Genomic DNA, 22,042 nt, shown 5'->3' with positions numbered 1-22,042 from the left:
CCATTTCCAGCAACATCCAGGTACTGACCAGGCTCACAAGCCAGCTGTGAGTTGCAGGGTGATATGGCTGCTGGGTACCATGCCATGCCTGTCACAGGCTCCTGCTGTAGAGGTGTCATGCTACTAGTCCAGAACCAGGGTTCTCTTCTCTCCTGCTTGGTGTATCAGCCACTCCGTTTCGTACTTGTGTTCTGGAGGTCCAGCTGTTTTCAGATTATTGCAGATGCTCCTTCTCACTCATTTTCTCTCTCTCTCTCCTTCACTCTCTTGCTCATTCTCTCACTCTCTCACCCTCTGTAGTGATGCAAGAAGACACAGGAGGCAGTGGGTCATTAAAATATAGAGTGAGGGTTTTAATAAATGATAGAAACCCACGATATGTAACACTTCAAAGCAGCACATTGGCACAAAGTCAGAAAAATAAGACAGCTCAGAAACCAAAACCCAGGTCCAAATAAATATACAAAATTAAAATGAAAAGAGAAAACGAGGACAAATTAAAGAAACATTTAATTAAATAATATATAATCAACCAATAAATAATTACTGAAATAATGTACACCTTGGCAATAAATAAATACATAAATTCAGAACCAAGAAAGGAGAATTAAAAACATTGAAATCAAAAGGCACATTTATTTAAGATGTCAGGAAGGGGCCTGCAGGGAGTCTCTCCTTCAGTGTTCGGGGTGATGTCTGGTGTCTCAGTACGTGTGGGTTACTGCTGTGTCTCTCTGTACATCTGTCTGTCAGGAGTCTATGTCTCTGGAATCGCAGGAGAAATGGGGGTGTGTTAGACGTTTCCTTTGTCGTGGTGGAGAAATAGGAGTGTGTGTTTTCCTTGGGGTCATGGGATTCCCCTGGGCAACAGTGAAGAAAGCGACTGTTGGAGAGGTGTGGGTGTGTGAGTAGGGGGTGAGTGAGGGGCTCGGTTCAGACGGCCTCAACCTGGATTCCCCTAGGCAACTGCAGAGCAGCAGTGACTCCTAGGGGGCGGGGTGTGCTCCCTTCACGTGGGGTTCACGTCCGACAGTCCTGGGGGGCAGGACTGATGCGCTCTGAGATGGGTCTGGGGCTGTGCACATCACGGGATGTCCCATCCAGCGCGAGGCAGTGAAACACCGACCTTGTGCTCTCCCTTCCACAGTGCACCACCTCCTCAATCACGGCCTTGGCAGTCAATAATCAAAACTGAGAGCATTATGAATACATCAACCCATACAAAGCTCCTTGAAAATAATAATAATGATAATAATTCCATACACTGTGAAAATTGTAATACCACCCAGACAGCCATTTGTCTGGCCAGTGTCGGACAGCGGCCAGACTTGCTGCTTGTAGTTGGCAGTAGATAATCTTGTGACTCTACACTGTCCCACTTGGCCCAGTCTTGCGTGAAAGTGTTTATTTCTAACACTCCACGTCGGACCAGCGTGTTACTCTGTCGTTCCGCCAGTCTGTCAGTGAGTCGCGCTGTAGTTCTGTCAGTCTCTGTGTGTCAGGTAGTGGGTGTGTCACTCTAGTTCTGTCAGTGTCAGTCAGTGTGTCACTCTGTAGTTCTGTCAGTCAGTGTATCAGCCCATGAGCATGTCAATCAGTGTGTCACTCTGTAGTTCTGTCAGTCAGTGTGTCATGCTGTAGTTCTGTCAGTGTGTTAGAGTGTCACTCTGTAGTTCTGTCAGTCAGTGAGTCAGTCTGAGTGTGTCACTCTGTAGTTCTGTCAGTGTGTCAGAGTGTGTCACTCTGTAGTTCTGTCAGTCAGTGAGTCAGTCTGAGTGTGTCACTCTGTAGTTCTGTCAGAGTGTGTCACTCTGTAGTTCTGTCAGTCAGTGAGTCAGTCTGAGTGTGTCACTCTGTAGTTCTGTCAGTGTGTCAGAGTGTGTCACTCTGTAGTTCTGTCAGTCAGTGAGTCAGTCTGAGTGTGTCATGCTGTAGTTCTGTCAGTGTCAGAGTGTGTCACTCTGTAGTTCTGTCAGTCAGTGAGTCAGTCAATAGCCAATATCATTAGTAAGTTTGACCAGTTTTGAGTTCATGTTGATTTCAGTCTGGGGGTCACAGGCCGCTGTCTCTGGAAGTGGGTTTGATAAAGACGCAGCACCAGCCAGTTGCAGGCTGGTTATCTGTGTGTCGGCTGGGTACGGAAAACCACTTTTATATGCGTGGACAAGGGGTGCAACTGTTCCCAAGTTCTGTAGAAAAATAAGATACCTTTAAGACCAAACAAAAAGGAGCATTTGCTGTTGGGGGCGTCACTGCTGTGCTCTGAAACCTCTGTAAAAGAAGCTGTCTCTGTGTAGATGTTGGGTGTACTTGTATCCAGAGGAATGTCAGTATAGGAATCCGTGTCTAACTGCAGCAGCGCTGCTCTGTCACTGTGGAGGAAGCACCAGAGTGTGTGTGGGATCTTGCTAACTCTTCCACAGGACACACCTCCCACTGAACCCCGGTTCCCACTGGATCTGAAGAGGCCTGCAACCCCCCATTCCTGTGTCGCTCACGTCAGTAAGCGGGGTCTGACCTCCAGGCATCTTCATATCTTCGGTCTTGGGCAGAGGTAGAGGAGCTCGGCTGATGAAGGCTGTTATCGACGATTCCGTCGGCCCCGCCGATGTTCGGGCAGCGGTGTCTCCGCAACACGGGCCCCCAGCTCTTTTGGATTCTCGGGGCCTGTTCTCCCGAGGGAGGACCATCTGGGGGGTGGGGGGGGATGCCAGGGAGCCGACCCGTCGCTGGTACTATACTCCACACCACCTCAACTGCACACCTGCTCTATACTCCACACTGCCTGAATTGTGCACCTGTGCTATACTCCACACCACCTCAACTGCACAACTGCTCTATACTCCACACTGCCTGAATTGTGCACCTGTGCTATACTCCACACCACCTCAACTGCACAACTGCTCTATACTCCATCACCACCTCAATTGTGCACCTGTGCTATACTCCACACCACCTCATCTGTACACCTGCTCTATACTCCATCACCACCTCAATTGTGCACCTGCACTATACTTCACACCACCTCAACTGTACACCTGTTCTATACTCCACACCACCTTAACTCTAACTGCGCTATACTCTGCACCACCACAACTGTGCACCTGTGCTATACTCAACACCACCTCAACTGTACACCTGCGCTATACTCCACACCACCTCAACTGTGCACCTGTGCTATACTCCATCACCACCTCAACTGTACACCTGCGCTATACTCCACACTACCTCAACTGTGCACCTGTGCTATACTCCATCACCACCTCAACTGTGCACCTGTGCTATACTCCACACCACCTCAACTGTGCACCTGCGCTATAGTCCGCACTACCTCAATTGTGCACCTGTGCTATACTCCATCACCACCTCAACTCTAATTGCACTATACTCCGCACTACCTCAACTGTACACCTGCACTATACTCTATAGTACCTCAATTGTGCACCTGCGCTATACTCCATCCTCACCTCAACTGTACACCTGTACTATACTCCGCACCACCTCAACTGCACACTTGTACTATACTCCACACCAACTTAACTGTACACCTGCGCTATACTCTGCACCGCCCCAACTGTATTACATCTGTGCTATACTCCCAACAGCTCATCTGTACACCTGCAATTTACTCCATGCCACTGATCTGTTCTCCGCCTGCCTTGGAAACTGAGGTCTGGGCACACCTTCTTCCGCATCAATTTAACAAGGATGCACCCCAAGACACAGCCAACAGCCCCAGAAACCAAGCTGCCAGCCTCACTCCTTTCCACATGAACCACAGCTAGCTGGCTGAAGAGAGCAGGAGCTGTCCACCCCCAGCTCTGATTGGAGACTTGGGGGGCGCAGGAAGAGACATGGGAAATGCTTCCTGGGCCACACATACACACACAGTTGCCTTTCCTTCCTGCATCTCCAGGACTCAGAGAGACTAGGTGCCCTGCTTAAACACAATCACCTTCCCAAAAGACTATATCTGCATCTCCAGGACTCAGAGAGACTAGGTGCCCTGCTTAAACACAATCACCTTCCCAAAAGACTATATCTGCATCTCCAGGACTCAGAGAGACTAGGTGCGCTGCTTAAACACAATCACCTTCCCAAAAGACTATATCTGCATCTCCAGGACTCAGAGAGACTAGGTGCCCTGCTTAAACACAATCACCTTCCCAAAAGACTATATCTGCATCTCCAGGACTCAGAGAGACTAGGTGCCCTGCTTAAACACAATCACCTTCCCAAAAGACTATATCTGCATCTCCAGGACTCAGAGAGACTAGGTGCGCTGCTTAAACACAATCACCTTCCCAAAAGACTATATCTGCATCTCCAGGACTCAGAGCCACACTAGGCCCTCTGTTCTAAACAGTGTTGTTTCCTGTACAGCATGCTGGCAGTGTGGAGGCAGGAGAGGCACCTGGATGGTCTCTTCCAGACATTTACCCCAGTAGTGGGCTTATACCACCCTTCCACCTCACTCTACTGTTGTTCCTCCCATGGTTTGCTTTCTGCTTTGCCACGTCTCGACCACGACTCCACTTCGCAAACACAAAGCTCTGCTGTTGCCACCACACAGTAGTCCCTGCAGCGCCAGGCAAGTTCTGAACATCGAGCTCATGGTATCCTCTGGGGGCAGGTATCCGCTGGGGGCAGGTATCCGCTGGAAATCAGGCCCGGATCCTGGGGCAACAGAAGAGACCCAACCGGGGCAGTATGTCACCGCCTTGGCCAAAGCTGCATCCAGCCACACACGGGCTCGGGGCTGAGATCAGGTGTCCGGTGGCAATAGGATTGTATGCTGGCTGAGGTAGCTGAAGATCTGGAACACGACTGGAGCGTGTCTTGGAAATGTCTCCACGGGACTTTCAACAGCAGTTGGCATTTGGTGATTGTGCACTTTTCCCCGTGACGTCTTCGATCTCGAACCCGTGTTTCGCTGTGAGCCCCTCTGGCATCTCTGCACTTCCTCCGTGCTCCACAAGGCCAAGGCAGTGATTGTGCCGAAACATGACTGATGCCAGGACATGCTGGTCAGAGGTGGGGCCACCCAGCGCTCCACTAATAGCAGAAATCGTGGATTATTCCAAACTCATACAAAAGAGTACAGCACACCCTGATGTGTCTCTGTCCCCCTCTCTCTCTGTGGCCAGATCTGTCCCCCTGTCTCTCTGTCTGTATCCAGATTGTGTCTCTCTGTATCTAAATTTGTCTCTCTCTGTGTCCAGGTCTATGTCTCTCTGTGTGTCCAGATCTGTCTGTCTGTGTGTCCAGATCTGTCTCTCTCTCTCTGTCCAGGCCCATCCTTTATCTCTCCCTCCCTCACTCTTTCCCCAAGTTCATCTATCCAGAGCACAGTGGTTCTCATGGGTTTGGGGAGGACGTGTGTGTTTCTGTGTGTGCTTCAAATCAAAACCTCAATCAACAAAACCAATCAATACATACAGAAATAAATACTGCTGATTAACTCAAACACCCTTTCGCTGTTGTGACCATTCTCCTGTTTTTTGGAGGGGGAGGGGAAAACGACATTTAAAAAATAAAACGAATAATAGCGATAACAGTTATAATAATAACTTTCTTAAAAAAGTTGCATTAACTCTATTCCCCCACTCCCACTCCAAATCTCCAAACAGCAGACTGGCGATCTGTCCATGTTAAACTCAGAAAGGTCCACCGCGCCTGTGGTCCGTACACACCCCCGGGGGTTGGGTGAGCTAGGGCTCAGGGCCTGAAGGCTTAACGGGGAATCAGCCTCAACCACACGGCTGGGAAGCTTGTTTCAGCCCCCTGCCACCCTTTGTGTAAAAATTGGCTTCCCGTCTCCAATCCGAAATCCCCTCTCTCTTGGTTTTTCGCTTGTGCACCCCAGTCAGCTGGGAACCGGGAGGCAGGGAAGGTGAGGGAGGGACTAGGCTCACACAGGGTCAGGGTGAAGGTTCAGGGGGCGCGATGCAGGGCCAGTGTGCACAGACTCAGGTGCGCGGGACCTCAGCCACGAATCGACAACTGCTCTGACACTACACTCCCCATCAAGACAAAACCCCAAAGGCAGCCCCCCCCCTGCCCCCCCCAGCCTGCCCAGCCTCACCGCACGGCTTTGTGCCTGCCCCCACAGCAGCCACAGTGCTCTCCGCAGCGCAGGCAGGCCCGCAGGGGCAGGTAGCAGCACATACAGGGCACGACCAGCGACAGGGCCAGCAGGGCCAGCCAGCGGGCACAGCACAGGGCGTGGGGGCGGCACCCCCCCGAGCCGCCGCCGGCCCCGCCGCCGCCCCCGCCCCCGCCCTCGCCGCCGCCGCCGCCCCCCCCGGCGTCCTCCTCGCAGGAGCAGGGCTCCCAGAACTCGCCCTCCGAGTCCGACATGCAGTGGTACAGCAGGCTCTCCGCGCACCACACGCAGGTCCACTGGCGCAGGCAGCGCAGCGCCGGGTCCGGGGCGTCCCGGCAGCGGCCCCGGCCGTTGTCGGCGGCGCTGAAGACGGAGCGGCAGTAGACGCAGCGGGAGGAGGAGGAGGAGGAGGAGCCGCCCGGCGGGGGGCAGGGCCCGGCGTGGTCCTCGTCGGCGCAGGAGACGGCGGCGTCCAGCGTGGGGGACAGGCCGCCCGCCAGGCCCAGCCCCAGGCCCAGCCCGCAGTCGCCGCCGCCGCCGCCCCGTTTCCGAGTCCGCGCGCGCGGGGTGGCCAGCGAGGTGTGGATGCAGCAGGGGGAGGGCGATCCTTTCCCGGGCTCGTGGGCGCAGGGGCCGGCGGGGCCCGAGGCGGGCGTGGCGCCCACGGCGTTGGGCCCCGGTCCGCAGGTGGGCGAGGGCGTGGCGAGCCGGAGCGGGGGCTTGCTGTCCAGGGTCACGGCCACCTCGCTGCCCGCCGGGCCGCCCGCCAGCTCCTTCTCGAAACGCACCACGCACAGCTCCGCCTTGTCCGGCGCGCCGCTCCCGCCAACGCCGCCGCCGCTGCCCGCAGGCACGCCCAGAGTCCTGGCGGTCCCGGCCCGGCGGTAGTCCTCGTACCCGCGCGAGCCCCACAGGTCCTTGCAGGGGTCCAGGCTCTGCAGGTCCTTCTCCTCCAGCAGCGAGAGAGTCGGGGAGAGAGGGCTGAGGGGGGAGAGGGGCGGGGCCGGGGGCGGGGCCTGGGGCGGGGGCAGGGGAGGGGGCGGAGGCTGAGCGGGAGGCGGGGGCGCAGGGGGGTTAATGACAGCCGTCACGGGCGCAGGCTGGTGCTGCTGCGGGCGGGTGTGGATCTGAGGAACACGGAGAGAGAGGGTAGAGGGCAAGAAGGAGACAGAGGAGAATGTCGGAGAGCGTGGCTCCTCTTTTGTACCAGGAAGCATTGCACAATTAGGCTGCTGGTGAAATCAGAGCTGATGGCCAGATGTATTTCTAGTTTGAATTCAGGTGTAGCATAAAGAAAGTGTGAGCACAGTTGGTGCTGCTAGATGCAGATCTGCACCAGGCGTGTCCACACACAGGGGCTCCAATAAGAGTCTGGACACCAGGTGTGTCCACACACAGGGACTCCAGTAAGAGTGTGGACACCAGGAGTGTCCACACACAGGGGCTCCAATAAGAGTCTGGACACCAGGCGTGTCCACACACAGGGACTCCAGTAAGAGTGTGGACACCAGGAGTGTCCACACACAGGGGCTCCAATAAGAGTCTGGACACCAGGCGTGTCCACACACAGGGGCTCCAATAAGAGTCTGGACACCAGGCTTGTCCACACAAAGGGCTCCAATAAGAGTCTGGACACCAGGAGTGTCCACACACAGGGGCTCCAATAAGAGTCTGGACACCAGGCGTGTCCACACACAGGGCTCCAATAAGAGTCTGGACACCAGGAGTGTCCACACACAGGGCTCCAATAAGAGTCTGGACACCAGGCGTGTCCACACACAGGGGCTCCAATAAGAGTCTGGACACCAGGCGTGTCCACACACAGGGCTCCAATAAGAGTCTGGACACCAGGTCTGTTCACACACAGGGGCTCCAATAAGAGTCTGGACACCAGGCGTGTCCACACACAGGGGCTCCAATAAGAGTCTGGACACCAGGAGTGTCCACACACAGGGGCTCCAATAAGAGTCTGGACACCAGGCGTGTCCACACACAGGGGCTCCAATAAGAGTCTGGACACCAGGCGTGTCCACACACAGGGGCTCCAATAAGAGTCTGGACACCAGGTGTGTCCACACACAGGGGCTCCAATAAGAGTCTGGACACCAGGCGTGTCCACACACAGGGGTCCAATAAGAGTCTGTAGGCTTGGGTAGAAAGATACTTATCTTGCATATTTCTGCTTGCTTACATATATACAGTAAGTCTTGCACCTAGGACGTCCTTTGGTATATCTCTCTCATATTCATTGCCCTAGCAGCAGACACTCAAGCCTTACAGAAGTGCAGGGGCTGCTATTCCTACAGCTAGGCAAGAACATACTCATCAAGATCACACTGAGCTACTGAGGTGTTCACTGTACAGTTTACATCAGCTGCCAGTTTACGTGGATGCAAGTGTCTACAATGTTTCTATCTGAAGCGGACCATCAGCAGCAGAGAAATTGAGCCCAGCACCCGCTAAAGTTCTAGGTGTGATCATTGGGAATTATTATTATGATTTATTGAAGCATTGATAACACGGGCATAGCAGTCAGTAGACTGGATGTGTCATTTGTTAACTTGGAGAACATAAACCGCAGGACTTCACAGGGAGTGGGTGTTAAGAGTAGGAGTAACTCAAAGACACACTTTGAACTCAAAGTGGTGCAGCACATATCGTCTTATTCCCAGCTCTTTCCTAGTTTCCAGTAGGGTGTAGCAATAAGAAGGGCGCAATTACTGTTGGTGCACCCTGCTCCACCAGGAGTAAAACAATGGGAAATAAAGGCAAAAATCAGAGCGTCCTCTTCTGTAATCAATGTCAAGTATTTGCTCTCTAGCCAGTCAATAGGTGGTGTCCATAGTAACAGGGGCATAGGCATCTTTACCTGTGCAGGGGTTGGCGTGGCAACGGTGTGTCCGGTTCCGTACCCATAATCCTCAGTGGCAGGGGGGCGCACAAAGCAGGTGGCGGAGGACTGGCTGGTCACTATGGTGGCAGGCCTGGGCAGCATCTCCTTTCGGCTGCTGGAGGACGACTCGCTGTCCTGGGACTGAGCGAGGGAGCGAGAGAGAGGGAAGGAGGAGAAGGAGTGAAACACACAGGGGGCGAGAGAGGGAGGGGAGCAGGGGAGAAGAGAGCGAGGACGGGGAGATGGGGAGGCGGGACAGGGGAGGGCTGATGTACCGTGTTCAATCCACACAATCTCAGAGAAAGAAGAGACAGAGACATGCATTCACAGAGCAGCAAGGGAGAGAGTGACACAGAGCGACTCACGGCCAGGCCATCGTCTTCAGTGTCGCCCTCTTCTGGTGTGGAGGAGGAAGGAGAATCCGAGCCTGAGAGAGAGAAAGGGAGAAAGACAAGGACAAGGAGAGACAACAGAGAAACACAGTGAGAAGGAGCTGCCATTCCCTTTTCTAAGCACATGTCACCCCAGACTATGGGGAAAAGAGAGATCGGTTACCCCACGTGCTGGGGTAAACAGAGGTCAGCGACCCCAGGCAGTAGAGTTATTACAGGTCACTGTTCCAGTGTCCAAAACAAACAAACAGTAACACAGCTCACAATTGCAGGCCTGGTTTCATTCTTTCATCCATGCAATATGAGGTCACAGGGGGGCTGGAGCCTATCCCAGCAACCAATGAATGCATGGCAGGATACACCCTGGGGAGGACGCCAGGCCATCACAGACACGCACACACTCACACCAGGGCCGGTTCCCCCAGAAGCCAATCAATCTACCAGCCTGTCTTTGGACTGTGGAAGGAAAACGGTGCTCCCAGAGGAACCCCACATGAACACGGGGAGAACATACAGACTCCACACAGACAGCACCCCAGGAATCAAACCCAGGGCCTCAGCACTGCAAGGCAGCAGTGCTCACCACTGCCCCACCCAGCCTGGTTTCATCCAGATGTAAATACAGACACCATAAACAAAGATACAATAGAACGGATGCTGTGTGAAATAAACTCTTGCTTGCTTTTTCTCTCTTTTGCGTGTCCCCCCTACCTGCAGTACCCTTTTCATCCTGGGGATGTCGCTGTTGAGTCTTGCCAGTTGCTAACTTCTATTAGTAAAAATGGATTTAAGGCACCTATAGGACCTTAAGGATGGGGGTCTTTTGCATATCTGTCTATGGACCCCTTTCTGTACATGTCTGTTTCTTGCCTTGCCTCTGCTTCTCTTCTGCCTCCATGTTACCTTCCCCCTCTCGCTCTCTCATTGTATCTGTTGGTCTCCTACACTCCCTCTGAACCCCTCTCTCTCTCCGCTCTCTCCCTCTGAGCCCTCCCCCCTCTTGGTGCAGCACCTCTGTCCAGCCTGTCGATGGCGCTGTGGAGCCCTCGCTCGAAGGAGACTGCGTCAGCAGGGCTCTGGAAGGTCAGGCCAAACTTCTTGTCCTGGACACGCCAGTGGTGGAAGATGGGGTTCACCTTGTTGTAGACCAGCCCTCTCTGCACAGCACACTCCAGCACGGGCTGAGGGAGACAGCAGGGGAGGGTGAAGCACCTGATTTTAATATCCAAGACACCATGAATCCACACCCTCACATCATGATCAATACAACACCTCACATCACTATACTAAACATCATAATCAATATAACGCCCTCACATCAATATACAACACAACACGATCAACACAACACCCTCACATCAATATACTATACATCATGATCCATACAACACCCTCACATCAATATACTAAACATCATAATCAATACAACACCTCACATCACTATACTAAACATCATAATCAATACAATGCCCTCACATCAATATACAACACAACACGATCAATACAACACCCTCACATCAATATACAACACAACACGATCAATACAACACCCTCACATCAATATACTACACAACACGATCAATACAACACCCTCATATCAATATACTACACAACACGATCAATACAACACCCTCACATCAATATACTATACATCATAATCAATACAACACCTTCACATCAATATACTATATATCATGATCAATACAACACCCTCACATCAATATACTACACAACACAATCAACACAACACCCTCACATCAATATACTATACATCATGATCAATACAACACCCTCACATCAATATACAACACAACACAATCAATAATACACCCTCAAATCAATATACTAAACATCATGATCAATACAACACCCTCAAATCAATATACTAAACATCATGATCAATACAACACCCTCACATCAATATACTACACATCATGATCAATACAATACCCTCACATCAATATACTACACATCATGATCAATACAACACCCTCACATCAATATACTAAACATCATGATCAATACAACACCCTCACATCAATATATAACACAACAGAATCAATACAACACCCTCATATCAATATACTAAACAACACAATCAATACAACACCCTCACATTAATATACAACACAACACAATCAATACAACACCCTCACATCAATATACAACTCAACACAATCAATACAACACCCTCACATCAATATACTACACAACACGATCAATACCACACCCTCACATCAATATACTATACATCATGATCAATACAACACCCTCACATTAATATACAACACAACACAATCAATACAACACCCTCACATCAATATACAACTCAACACAATCAATACAACACCCTCACATCAATATACTACACAACACGATCAATACAACACCCTCACATCAAGTTACTACACAACACGATCAATACAACACCCTCACATCAATATACTACACAACACAATCAATACAACACCCTCACATCAATATACTACACATCATGATCAATACAACACCCTCACATCAATATACAACACAACACAATCAATACAACACCCTCACATCTATGTACAACACAACACAATCAATACAACACCCTCACATCAATATACAACTCAACACCATCAATACAACACCCTCACATCAATATACTACACATCATGATCAATACAACACCCTCACATCAATATACTACACAACACAATCAATACAACACCCTCACATCAATATACAACTCAACACAATCAATACAACACCCTCACATCAATATACTACACATCATCATCAATACAACACCCTCATATCAATACACTACACATCATCATCAATACAACACCCTCACATCTATGTAGAACACAACACAATCAAGTACCGCACACGCAGCGCTCTCTGTGAGCAAGTGGACCAGGAATGACATCCTGATCCTGGTGTCCAGATATCAGTCACACCCTGACGGACGCGGCGCTCGAATGTACAGTGAGAAAGAGCTCATTGCTTCTCCGAGCGCTGATGTCACACACAGCGGACCTAGCTCTGGACACACCCCCAGCACTGCCCCACAACCACATCAGTCTCCTCTGGAACGAGCCCTGCTGCCAGTTCCTTCAGGTCCCTCCTGCCCAGCGGGGGCCCGAGCCCCGTGTGGGGCTCCAGATGTGCTCGACCCAGCGCCACGCCCACAGAGACACACGCACACTCACCGCCCGGTCCCTGAGCCGCTCCCCCCGGATGATGTAATCTCTCCGCCCCCTGTCCTCCAGGCTCCGCCCCTTGCAGATGATCACGTGGCTCAGGCCACCGCCCCCCAGGGGGACCCAGCCCCCACTGGAATCATCGCGGGTCATCACCACTGCTCGAACCCGCACCACACTGGGACAGAGAGAGACAAGGGCTACCTGAATGATTCTGGTAATATATACCCTGCAGTGAAGATGACCGCAGATGGGAGTTACATTGGATAAAACCATTAAAAAATATATACTGTATATGGAAAGAAAGACACATGGCATACATTATAAGATAGACACAGGATCATACACTGTACACACTGCACTGCAAGAGAAAGACAGGTTAATACACACTGTACACACTGCACTGCAAGAGAAAGACAGGTTAATACACACTGTACACATTGCACTGAAAGAGAAAGACAGGTTAATACACACTGTACACACTGCACTGCAAGAGAAAGACAGGTTAATACACACTGTACACACTGCACTGCAAGAGAAAGACAGGTTAATACACTGTGGGTTCTGACAAGACCAGGCTACTTGCTTGGTAACACTGCACTTTACAACAATTTACGTTGGTGTACTGAGATAAAAACAAAGAAAAGAAGACACTCTCCTCTGCCCTGGGACTTGCTGCCACCTCCACAGAGGCTTAGATGAGATTAACATTGCAGGGAGGAGCAAGAAGTCTCCAGTGGACAACGCTACACAATCACAGGCACCCTGGAAAGACCCAAGGAAACCCTGGCTAAATGGAGCCCACCCAAAGCCAGTAGCACATGACTACTCATAGACTACTCATACACTGGACCAGTGATCTCTGGACTGTATGCAGGGCTACAATATGACACAGACTGGACCAGTGATCTCTGGACTGTAGGGTTACAATATGACACAGACTGGACCAGTGATCTCTGGACTGTAGGGTTACAATAGGACACAGAATGGACCAGTGATCTCTGGAGGGTAGGGTTACAATATGACACAGACTGGACCAGTGATCTCTGGAGGGTAGGGTTACAATATGACACGGACTGGACCAGTGATCTCTGGACTGTAGGGTTACAATATGACACAGACTGGACCAGTGATCTCTGGACTGTAGGGGTACAATAGGACACAGACTGGACCAGTGATCTCTGGAGGGTAGGGTTACAATATGATACAGCCCAGACAAAGGATTATGGGAATCTGGAACGAGTGGCCCAGGCATTTTGTTGAAATTTATAAACTGGGATTCTTCAAAAAAAGTAACAAGATCCACAGATCATTTACTGCAGCTAGTAATCAAAACAGGGAATATTATATTTCCAGTGATCATGACACAAGGAGTCTACCTCATGTCATGCTACCCTCACATTACTGAAACCCTTATGTTCACATCTAGGAGGTCCCAAGACACATACAAGGCTTTTATTTATAGAAATAAATCAGCCTTTGAGACCACTAAACCACGCTATTCAATGGTCTACTTGAATAGTGTAGGTTGATCTTATACTTTGTCCAACAGATTATGAAGAGTGAGGGCAAATTGTCTTACATCAGAGCACCTTTGTTCTCCACTGGGTTGCCTCAGGGCTGTGTGCTGTCCCACATCCTATGCACTCTCTATACACACAGCTGCAGAAGCCCATTGGAGAAACAGACACTTCATTCAGTTAGCTGAGGACTCTGTCATTGTCCACACCCTCCAAGACAAACACACTGATCACGGGCCTGTGGGGTGGTATTGTGTTGAATGGTGGAGCAACTCCTTCCTTCAACTTAAGGTGTCAGAAACCAAAAGATGTGATCGTTGATTATAGAAAGCAACCACCAGCCACAAAAGCAACAGTCACTCAGGAGCAAGAAATTTAAATTGGAAAAAATGACCAATATCTCGGCACTGCTGTTGATTACAAACTATCCTTTGAGGAAAACATGGATGTCGTATGTAAGACAACCCAACAGCGACTGTTCTTCCCAGGAAAACTCCACTCTTTTAAATGTGTGTACTACAGCATTGACTCTATACTATAGAACTTACACTGAATCTGTTCAAAGATTTAATACAAGTAGTAAAAACACACTGAGCAGGATCGTGACGGCAGCCAGAGACATATCAGGGCCCAATAGCTACAGTTGTCAGACATCTATGTCAAAGAAACTGCAGAAGGCGATGTTATCACTGGCTGTCGTGACCACCCCTTGCACAGAGAATCTGTGCTCCTTCCTTCTGGGCAGAGATAGACCGCTTAGATTCAAGTGCAAGTGAACCAAGTTATCTTTTATTCCCATGGCAATTAACCAATTGGACAATTAACACTGTATTTTTATTCATATATGTTTTCTTTCTCAGCATATTTGTTGGTCTCATTTGTTAAACTGCTCATGTTGGGTTCAATGTATTCTGTACTGTGTTGTGTCTTTTGCCTGCCTGCAAAGCTGGGACAATAAAGGAAAGTAAGTAATAGTGATAAATTATAGAAATGAAGGGCACCGGTAACATAATCATGTAACAATGAATAAAAATACTTTACATTTCTCACAGACATCGCTGCCATTTTGTAGCCTCCTTGTGTCCTTCTTTAAATTCAAAACAGGAGTGACCTGGATATGACATCACTCCAGCTTTCCCATGTCAACCTGCCGTTTCCTGCCTGATGCCATCAGTTTACAGTGCGCTCGGCTTGCAGCCATCAGCTGACATTTCACTCTGTAAATGACACATTACTACTCACAGGAAGTCATATTTCTACTTCCTGTGCGAGTGCTGTTGCAGCATTCAGCTTCTGAGAACTGAAGTCACAATTAGGTTAGGATGGCTGCAATATGAAGCTGCTATCAGGTCTGCGTTTTTATTGCGGTTGATTCAACCAGTAGACCAGACTGAGAGGCAAGCAGTGCAGGAAAATGCCTTACATATATCCAAGGATTTTAATGAGGCTGTGGGTGATGAACGTTCTATTTTTTATCCATTAACATGGCAAATTTGCAAAGCGATGTGGAAACCTGGCATTGGCTGTCCACAGTGTTTCTCCTCCTGAGCTGTTGCTCTCTGAGCCTCCACTGCCTCACTACAATTCATTGTGTTTCACCCTGATTTCACTGCCTCACTACAATTCATTGTGTTTCACCCTGATTTCACTGCCTCACTACAATTCACTGTGTTTCACCATGATTTCACTGCCTCACTACAATTCACTGTTTCACCATGATTTCACCGCCTCACTACAATTCACTGTGTTTCACCATGATTTCACTGCCTCACTACAATTCATTGTGTTTCACCATGATTTCACTGCCTCACTACACTTTAGTGTGCTTTTACCACAATCTCACTGTGCTGCACCACACTTTACTGTGCTTTTACCACAACCTCACTGTGCTTCACCCCATTTTACTGTGCTTTTACCACAATCTCACTGTGCTTCACCACACTGTACTGTGCTTTTACCACAACCTCACTGTGCTTCACCACACTTTACTGTGCTTTTACCACAACCTCACTGTGCTGCACCACACTGTACTGTGCTTTTACCACAATCTCACTGTGCTTCACCACACTGTACTGTGCTTTTACCACAATCTCACTGTGCTTCACCACACTTTACTGTGCTTTTACCACAACCTCACTGTGCTGCACCACACTGTACTGTGCTTTTACCACAATCTCACTGTGCTTCACCACACTGTACTGTGCTTTTACCACAATCTCACTGTGCTTCACCCCACTTTACTGTGCTTTTACCACAACCTCACTGTGCTTCACCATACTGTACTGTGCTTTTACCACAATCTCACTGTGCTTCACCCCACTTTACTGTGCTTTTACAACAACCTCACTGTGCTTCACCATACTGTACTGTGCTTTTACCACAACCTCACTGTGCTGCACCACACTTTACTGTGCTTTTACCACAATCTCACTGTGCTTCACCACACTTTACTGTGCTTTTACCACAACCTCACTGTGCTTCACCACACTTTCCTGTGCTTTTACCACAATCTCACTGTGCTGCACCACACTTTACTGTGCTTTTACCACAACCTCACTGTGCTTCACCACACTTTACTGTGCTTTTACCATGCAGTAGATTTTTCAATCAGAGTCGGCAAGAGCTTCCCTTCTCGGTACCCACTTTTTCACAGCACAGTCGTCCCCCCAGTGGGGTTCACCCCCTCTTCCGAGACACTATGGCCCAGAGAGGTCCCGACTTCTACCTGGAGCCCAGTGAGAAGGATCAGAAGACCCTCTCGACCTGTCGAGAGCTCAAGGGCAAAACATGGATAATTCAGCCTGAGCAAGAGGTTTCAAAACACCCTTCAGCCTCGGATTCAAGGAACACTTCAGGGGGAAAAACTGGGGACACAATTAACAGAAGGTTTTTCATGCAACAAGCCACAGAACACTTCTCCTACCTCTGTCCTTTCCAACACTGCTCGCTGTCTACAGCACACACCACCAATCACTCTGCCTGCCATCGTGGTCATCGTCCTCCAAGGGGACATACTGTCACAAGCATGAGTGACCTGCAGCAAACCTCCTACTGTACTTCCTGCACAGGTCTAATTCTGCATCTGTAACAGGTGACTCATATTAAGGTTAAGATCAGATCACTTTATTGGCCATATACACTTTCTTGCATTAGGAACTTTTCGCATACCCCAGCTTGCTCTCCATGGGTGGCTCTGTGGCTGAGGACCTGCGCCTGTGGCTGGAAGGTTGCAGGTTCAAATCCCGCGGCCGGCAGAGGAATCCTACTCCGTTGGGCCCCTGAGCAAGGCCCTTAACCCCAGCTGTTCCAGGGGTGCTGTATAAATGACTGACCCTGCACTCTGACCCTCTGACTCCGCATATGGTGGAGTCACACACTGGGCTCGGGGCTCATTGTTAATCACCTGATGGGCCCTTCGCCTCCTTTCGCCCGACTCTGTTTCCCAGTTAGAACACTGAAACTCTGCTAATTAGCAAACAAGCCTGAACTGTCACAATTCACAAGTGGCGGTGATCTCTGGTGCAGCGCGCACTCTTCCCCAGAGAATGGAAATGCTGTTTGGATGCCATGTATAAAATCATAACTGTGTTTAAAACCATGGTAAATAATGAGTAAGAATCATGTACAGCAAAATACTCCTGTTTCAATAGGGGCTACAGTCCCAGTGCAGTAGAACAGTCCTGTTACAATAGGAGCTACAGTCCCAGTACAGTAGAACAGTCCTGTTACAGTAGGAGCTACAGTCCCAGTACAGTAGAACAGTCCTGTTACAATAGGAGCTACAGTCCCAGTACAGTAGAACAGTCCTGTTACAATAGGGGCTACAGTCCCAGTACAGTAGAGCAGTCCTGTTACAATAGGAGCTACAGTCCCAGTACAGTAGAACAGTCCTGTTACAATAGGAGCTACAGTCCCAGTACAGTAGAACAGTCCTGTTACAATAGGGGCTACAGTCCCAGTACAGTGGAACAGTCCTGTTACAATAGGAGCTACAGTCCCAGTACAGTAGAACAGTCCTGTTACAGAAGGAGCTACAGTCCCAGTACAGTAGAACAGTCCTGTTACAATAGGGGCTACAGTCCCGGTACAGTAGAACAGTCCTGTTACAGTACGAGCTACAGTCCCAGTACAGTAGAACAGTCCTGTTACAATAGGAGCTACAGTCCCAGTGCAGTAGAACAGTCCTGTTACAATAGGGGCTACAGTCCCGGTACAGTAGAACAGTCCTGTTACAGTACGAGCTACAGTCCCAGTACAGTAGAACAGTCCTGTTACAATAGGAGCCACAGTCCCAGTCCTCACTCCGTCTTCTCTCTCTTACGCACAGTGTCTCACTATTATTATTATTATGATTCTTAATTACATTGTCCTTACTGTGCAGGTGTGACGATGAAAACACAGTTCACCCCAGCCGCAAACACACACCGACACTGTACCAGACTGCGCAGAAGACGACAAGTGCCTGAAGTGAGACTGTTTTTAAATGTGGAATTACTAATAAAAGATGATCAGAACACGTCGACACAAGTATTGACACCGTCTTAGCTTCTCAAGCTTTAGGAATCTTAACCCTCTGGAATATGACGTAAGCAGCCCTTTAAGCGCAGTGCCCCACACAGACGAGCACAACCCAGACAGAGGAGGCTCATGCATTTATTCTACCGGTGTGTTTCTCAGACGATTACAGCGCGGTGCGACTCGTGCTGCGCTTCTCACGGAGGGGCAGCTCGAGCCTGCGAGTCTCGCTCGCGCATCGCTAGTGCAGCGAGGGCTGCGCGAGGGTGGATGGGTTTTTTTTTTGTGAATGGGGGGTCACGTGATCGGGACCAACCGTTATTCCAACTTTAATAATCGAGCCGTCCTAACACCCGACCGGCCAGATATCTCGCAGCGGCTGTGAAACGCGCCCATAGGTGACCCTCCCCTCGACTTATATCGCGCAGTCAGGTTTCTGTCCTTAGTCAGACGACAGATATTGACAGTACTTGAGAATGCAATTGTTTGAAATTAAAAATCCACATTGTCATGGAAAGCCTGACCCGGCGCGGAAGGAGAGAAGATGCGCGGCCCATCGGGAGCTCAGACGAGCCCGAGGCAGAGACGGGACTGCGCTCAGAGCCAGTACAAACCCAGCCCGAGCCCGAGCCCTGTGACCACACGAACCGGCCCCGGCCCGGGCCGGAGCGCCACACCGAGCACACCCCACGGCGGGATGAACAGCCCTGGGGCAGGGCGGGTGCGGTCCTCAGAGGCGTCTCAGTCTCAGTCACGGATATTCCTGTTATCCGCCCGGGCGGCCCGAGACGCCGCGGAGCGCTTCCCTGCCCGCCCGCCCGGCCGCTCGCGCCTCGCGCCTCGCGCCTCGCGCGCACGCACGGCACGGACTCACACCCAGGCGGCCCCGCTATTTTATGAATGAAAACGCGACGCGGAGCAGAGCGATTCAGAAACTCGTCCCCTCGGCGTTTCCCTGCATATTCGGCCGAGACGCGTCCATGTATGTGTGCGTGTGTGCGTGTGTGTGTGTGTGTTGGGGGGGGGGGGGGGTTGTGTGGTATTTGAGGAGCGGGGAGCAGGAGAGGAGAGAGAGAGAGAGTCGGAGGGAGGGAAGAGAGAGAGAGAGAGGTGTTGGGAGAGGGGGAGGAGGTGGGAGAGAGAGCGGCAGGGAGAAAAAAAAAGATCAAATTCCATTCATAAAGTTTGGCTTTAAAAAATCATAATGAAACCGAGGGACTCGTTGAGAAAAACAAAAAAATCCCATCGACGGCGCCTGCCTCCTCCTCCCCTCACTATCACCCACACCCGCCGGCGAGCTCCCCCGTCACCGCGGCGGAAGGGCGCTTGTGAACCCGAGAGTGGGCAAGAACAAATACAATGATTTAAAAAAAAAACAAACACACAACAAAATCGCCATATTCTAGCCGCTTCGACAACACCGTGCGAACATGCCCCGACAGCACTAGGGAAGGTGGTGAGAGAGCTGTCTTTCTCTGTTCGTCTCAATTTCCAGCGGTTTCCCACCGCTAAATCCAGACTACCGTAAAGGTTTGTACCTGTCTCATCATACGGCACTGATGCGTAGCTGCTATTTAACAAAACGTCAATAATATTGCAGTTGCCATCTCTACATGACGGCTGAACCTACATCTGAACGCTCTGTTTCTGTGGACGCCGGGTGGGTGAATGATTTTCATCTATGACTGAGCCGGGGTGATTTTCTGAACATGTATACGTGTGTCTGTTTGTGTGTGCGCGTATGTGTGTGTGTGTGTGAGTGAGAGAGAGAGAGAGTGTGTGTGTGTGTGTGTCAGTGAAACTGTTGGAAATAACGCAAAATATTGCCTGGCGAAAGACGACCGTCTCACTCATCTGATTTTATTTTTATTTTTTTTTAAAAAGGGGAAAAAAAAACCTCGAGACTCACTCGCGCTCCATTGCTCGGTGTCGCCCGCCGCCTCGAGCTCGCTGCCCCCCGGTCTGATGTATGGTTCCTTTCCCCCCTCGCGCTCTCTCTCTCTCCCTCACGAGCGAGCACACACGCACCCTCTCTCTCACGCTCTCTTTCGCTCTCTCTTTCTCGCTCTCCTCTCAGCCGCTCATGTCTTTATCTTCTTCCCTTTCTCCCATCTTTCATGTCCTCTCGCCGTGTATCAGGAAGGGGCTCCGGCGCGCAGCAGCCATTTTCCGCTCGCCGCGGTAGCATCCTCCCTCCCTCCCTCCGTCTCTCTCCCTCTCTCTCTCTCTCTCTCTGCCTCGCTCTCTCTCTCTCCCTAATCACTCCCTCCCTCCTTCACCTCTTCCCTGCCTGCGCCTGCCGGTTTCCCTTCAAACTGTGTTTCCCGAACACCGGACTCGGACAGACGGACAGAAGGGGCGACAGAGCTCAGGGGTCGGATGGGTGACTGACGGGCTGACCGCGTACAAGCTGCGTGAAGACACCCCAAAAAACACACACACACTAATTGACTGCAAGACACCGCCACTGTTACAGACTACGTAAAAAGGCAGATCAGCCCACCGACACACTCTGTGCATTAAGACACACACACTGACTGACCTACTGACTGACAGTACACCCGTACTCCCACACACTGCTCACACACACTGACTAATCGATTGCCGGATACTATTAAAGATTTAATAACAGCGCACAAAGCAACACACCTTCAGAAACACAGCGACAGGCAAGCACGTACACACACTCACACCACACACATCCACACACCGCAGACATACACACACAATCGCACACCCTCACAGACACCACAGACTCCCTCATGCACAAACTCACACCACACGCACATTCGTGCACTAATACACACATTGACATACGCTCAATCATACACACAATCACACACACACACTACACACACTCACACACACACACAAAACAGAGGTTCTGGCCGAGACTGCTCACCCGGCAGAGGACGAAGGAAACTTTCCGCGGGGAACTGGGCTGTGTCCGGGTGTGGACATACAAACTGCTGACTCTCTGGGGGCGAGGCAGGAGGCCCGAGCAGGTGACGTATGAAAGGTTAAACTCACACCTCTGCCTCCGAGGGGTCCGCGAGAAAGCCCGTCTCGGACACACTCCCTGTTCGTCCGCGCTGCGCTGCGTGGGAGCTGTCCGCTGTCCGCGGTGCTGAAAGGCCCCCTACGGCTTTTGTTCCACTTCCTTTCCGGCAGAATGTGGATGGGAGTCCTCTCAGCCCAAGCAAACATCTGTGTTAATGGGCGGGGGTCCGAGAGGAGAGGGCTTTCAGCACCGCGGACAGCTCCCCCACGCCCGCGGCGCGCTGACACGCGGAGACGCAGCCTGCGTGGGCCAGCGCTGGGGACCCCCTCTGCCCGCCAACACCGGGATCTCCCTGGGTGGGTCTCTGTGAGCCCACCGACCGCAAGGGGGACTGGATTGCCGGGCTTGGCGGCCACTCAGTTCAAGGCTG

At 50.8% G+C, this 22,042-nt stretch overlaps 1 protein-coding gene and 1 long non-coding RNA gene across 19 annotated transcripts in view; one reads left to right on the top strand and one right to left on the bottom strand.

The window, feature by feature from the left end:
• Positions 1-22,042, top strand: part of LOC148672263 (uncharacterized) — a 94,380-nt gene that overhangs the window by 52,999 nt on the left and 19,339 nt on the right. The gene's annotated exons all lie outside the window — the stretch shown is intronic.
• spred3 (sprouty related EVH1 domain containing 3) lies at positions 329-20,955 on the bottom strand. 18 transcript variants are annotated; one of them, XR_015935727.1, is made up of 8 exons: positions 20,521-20,955; positions 12,586-12,754; positions 10,404-10,572; positions 9,365-9,426; positions 8,976-9,140; positions 3,277-7,233; positions 3,195-3,241; positions 329-3,159 (listed from the first exon to the last, which is right to left on the bottom strand). XR_015935727.1 is itself a non-coding variant. In XM_088627863.1 (6 exons), the coding sequence occupies exons 1-6, from the start codon at positions 20,529-20,531 to the stop codon at positions 6,082-6,084; spliced, it is 1,728 nt and encodes a 575-aa protein (XP_088483989.1). In that variant the 5' UTR covers positions 20,532-20,955; the 3' UTR covers positions 329-6,081. The 18 variants fall into 18 exon arrangements, 1 of the variants encoding a protein (XP_088483989.1); XR_015935724.1 differs by having other exon boundaries at positions 329-3,331; positions 3,399-3,480; positions 3,549-7,233; XR_015935721.1 differs by having other exon boundaries at positions 329-3,366; positions 3,433-3,480; positions 3,549-7,233.

Source organism: Lepisosteus platostomus, chromosome 4 (assembly GCF_059453375.1).
Source record: "Lepisosteus platostomus isolate fLepPlt1 chromosome 4, fLepPlt1.hap1, whole genome shotgun sequence".
Lineage (NCBI taxonomy): Eukaryota > Metazoa > Chordata > Actinopteri > Semionotiformes > Lepisosteidae > Lepisosteus > Lepisosteus platostomus.
Note: the sequence above shows the minus strand (reverse complement) of the source record. Positions and strands in the feature narration are given on the sequence as shown.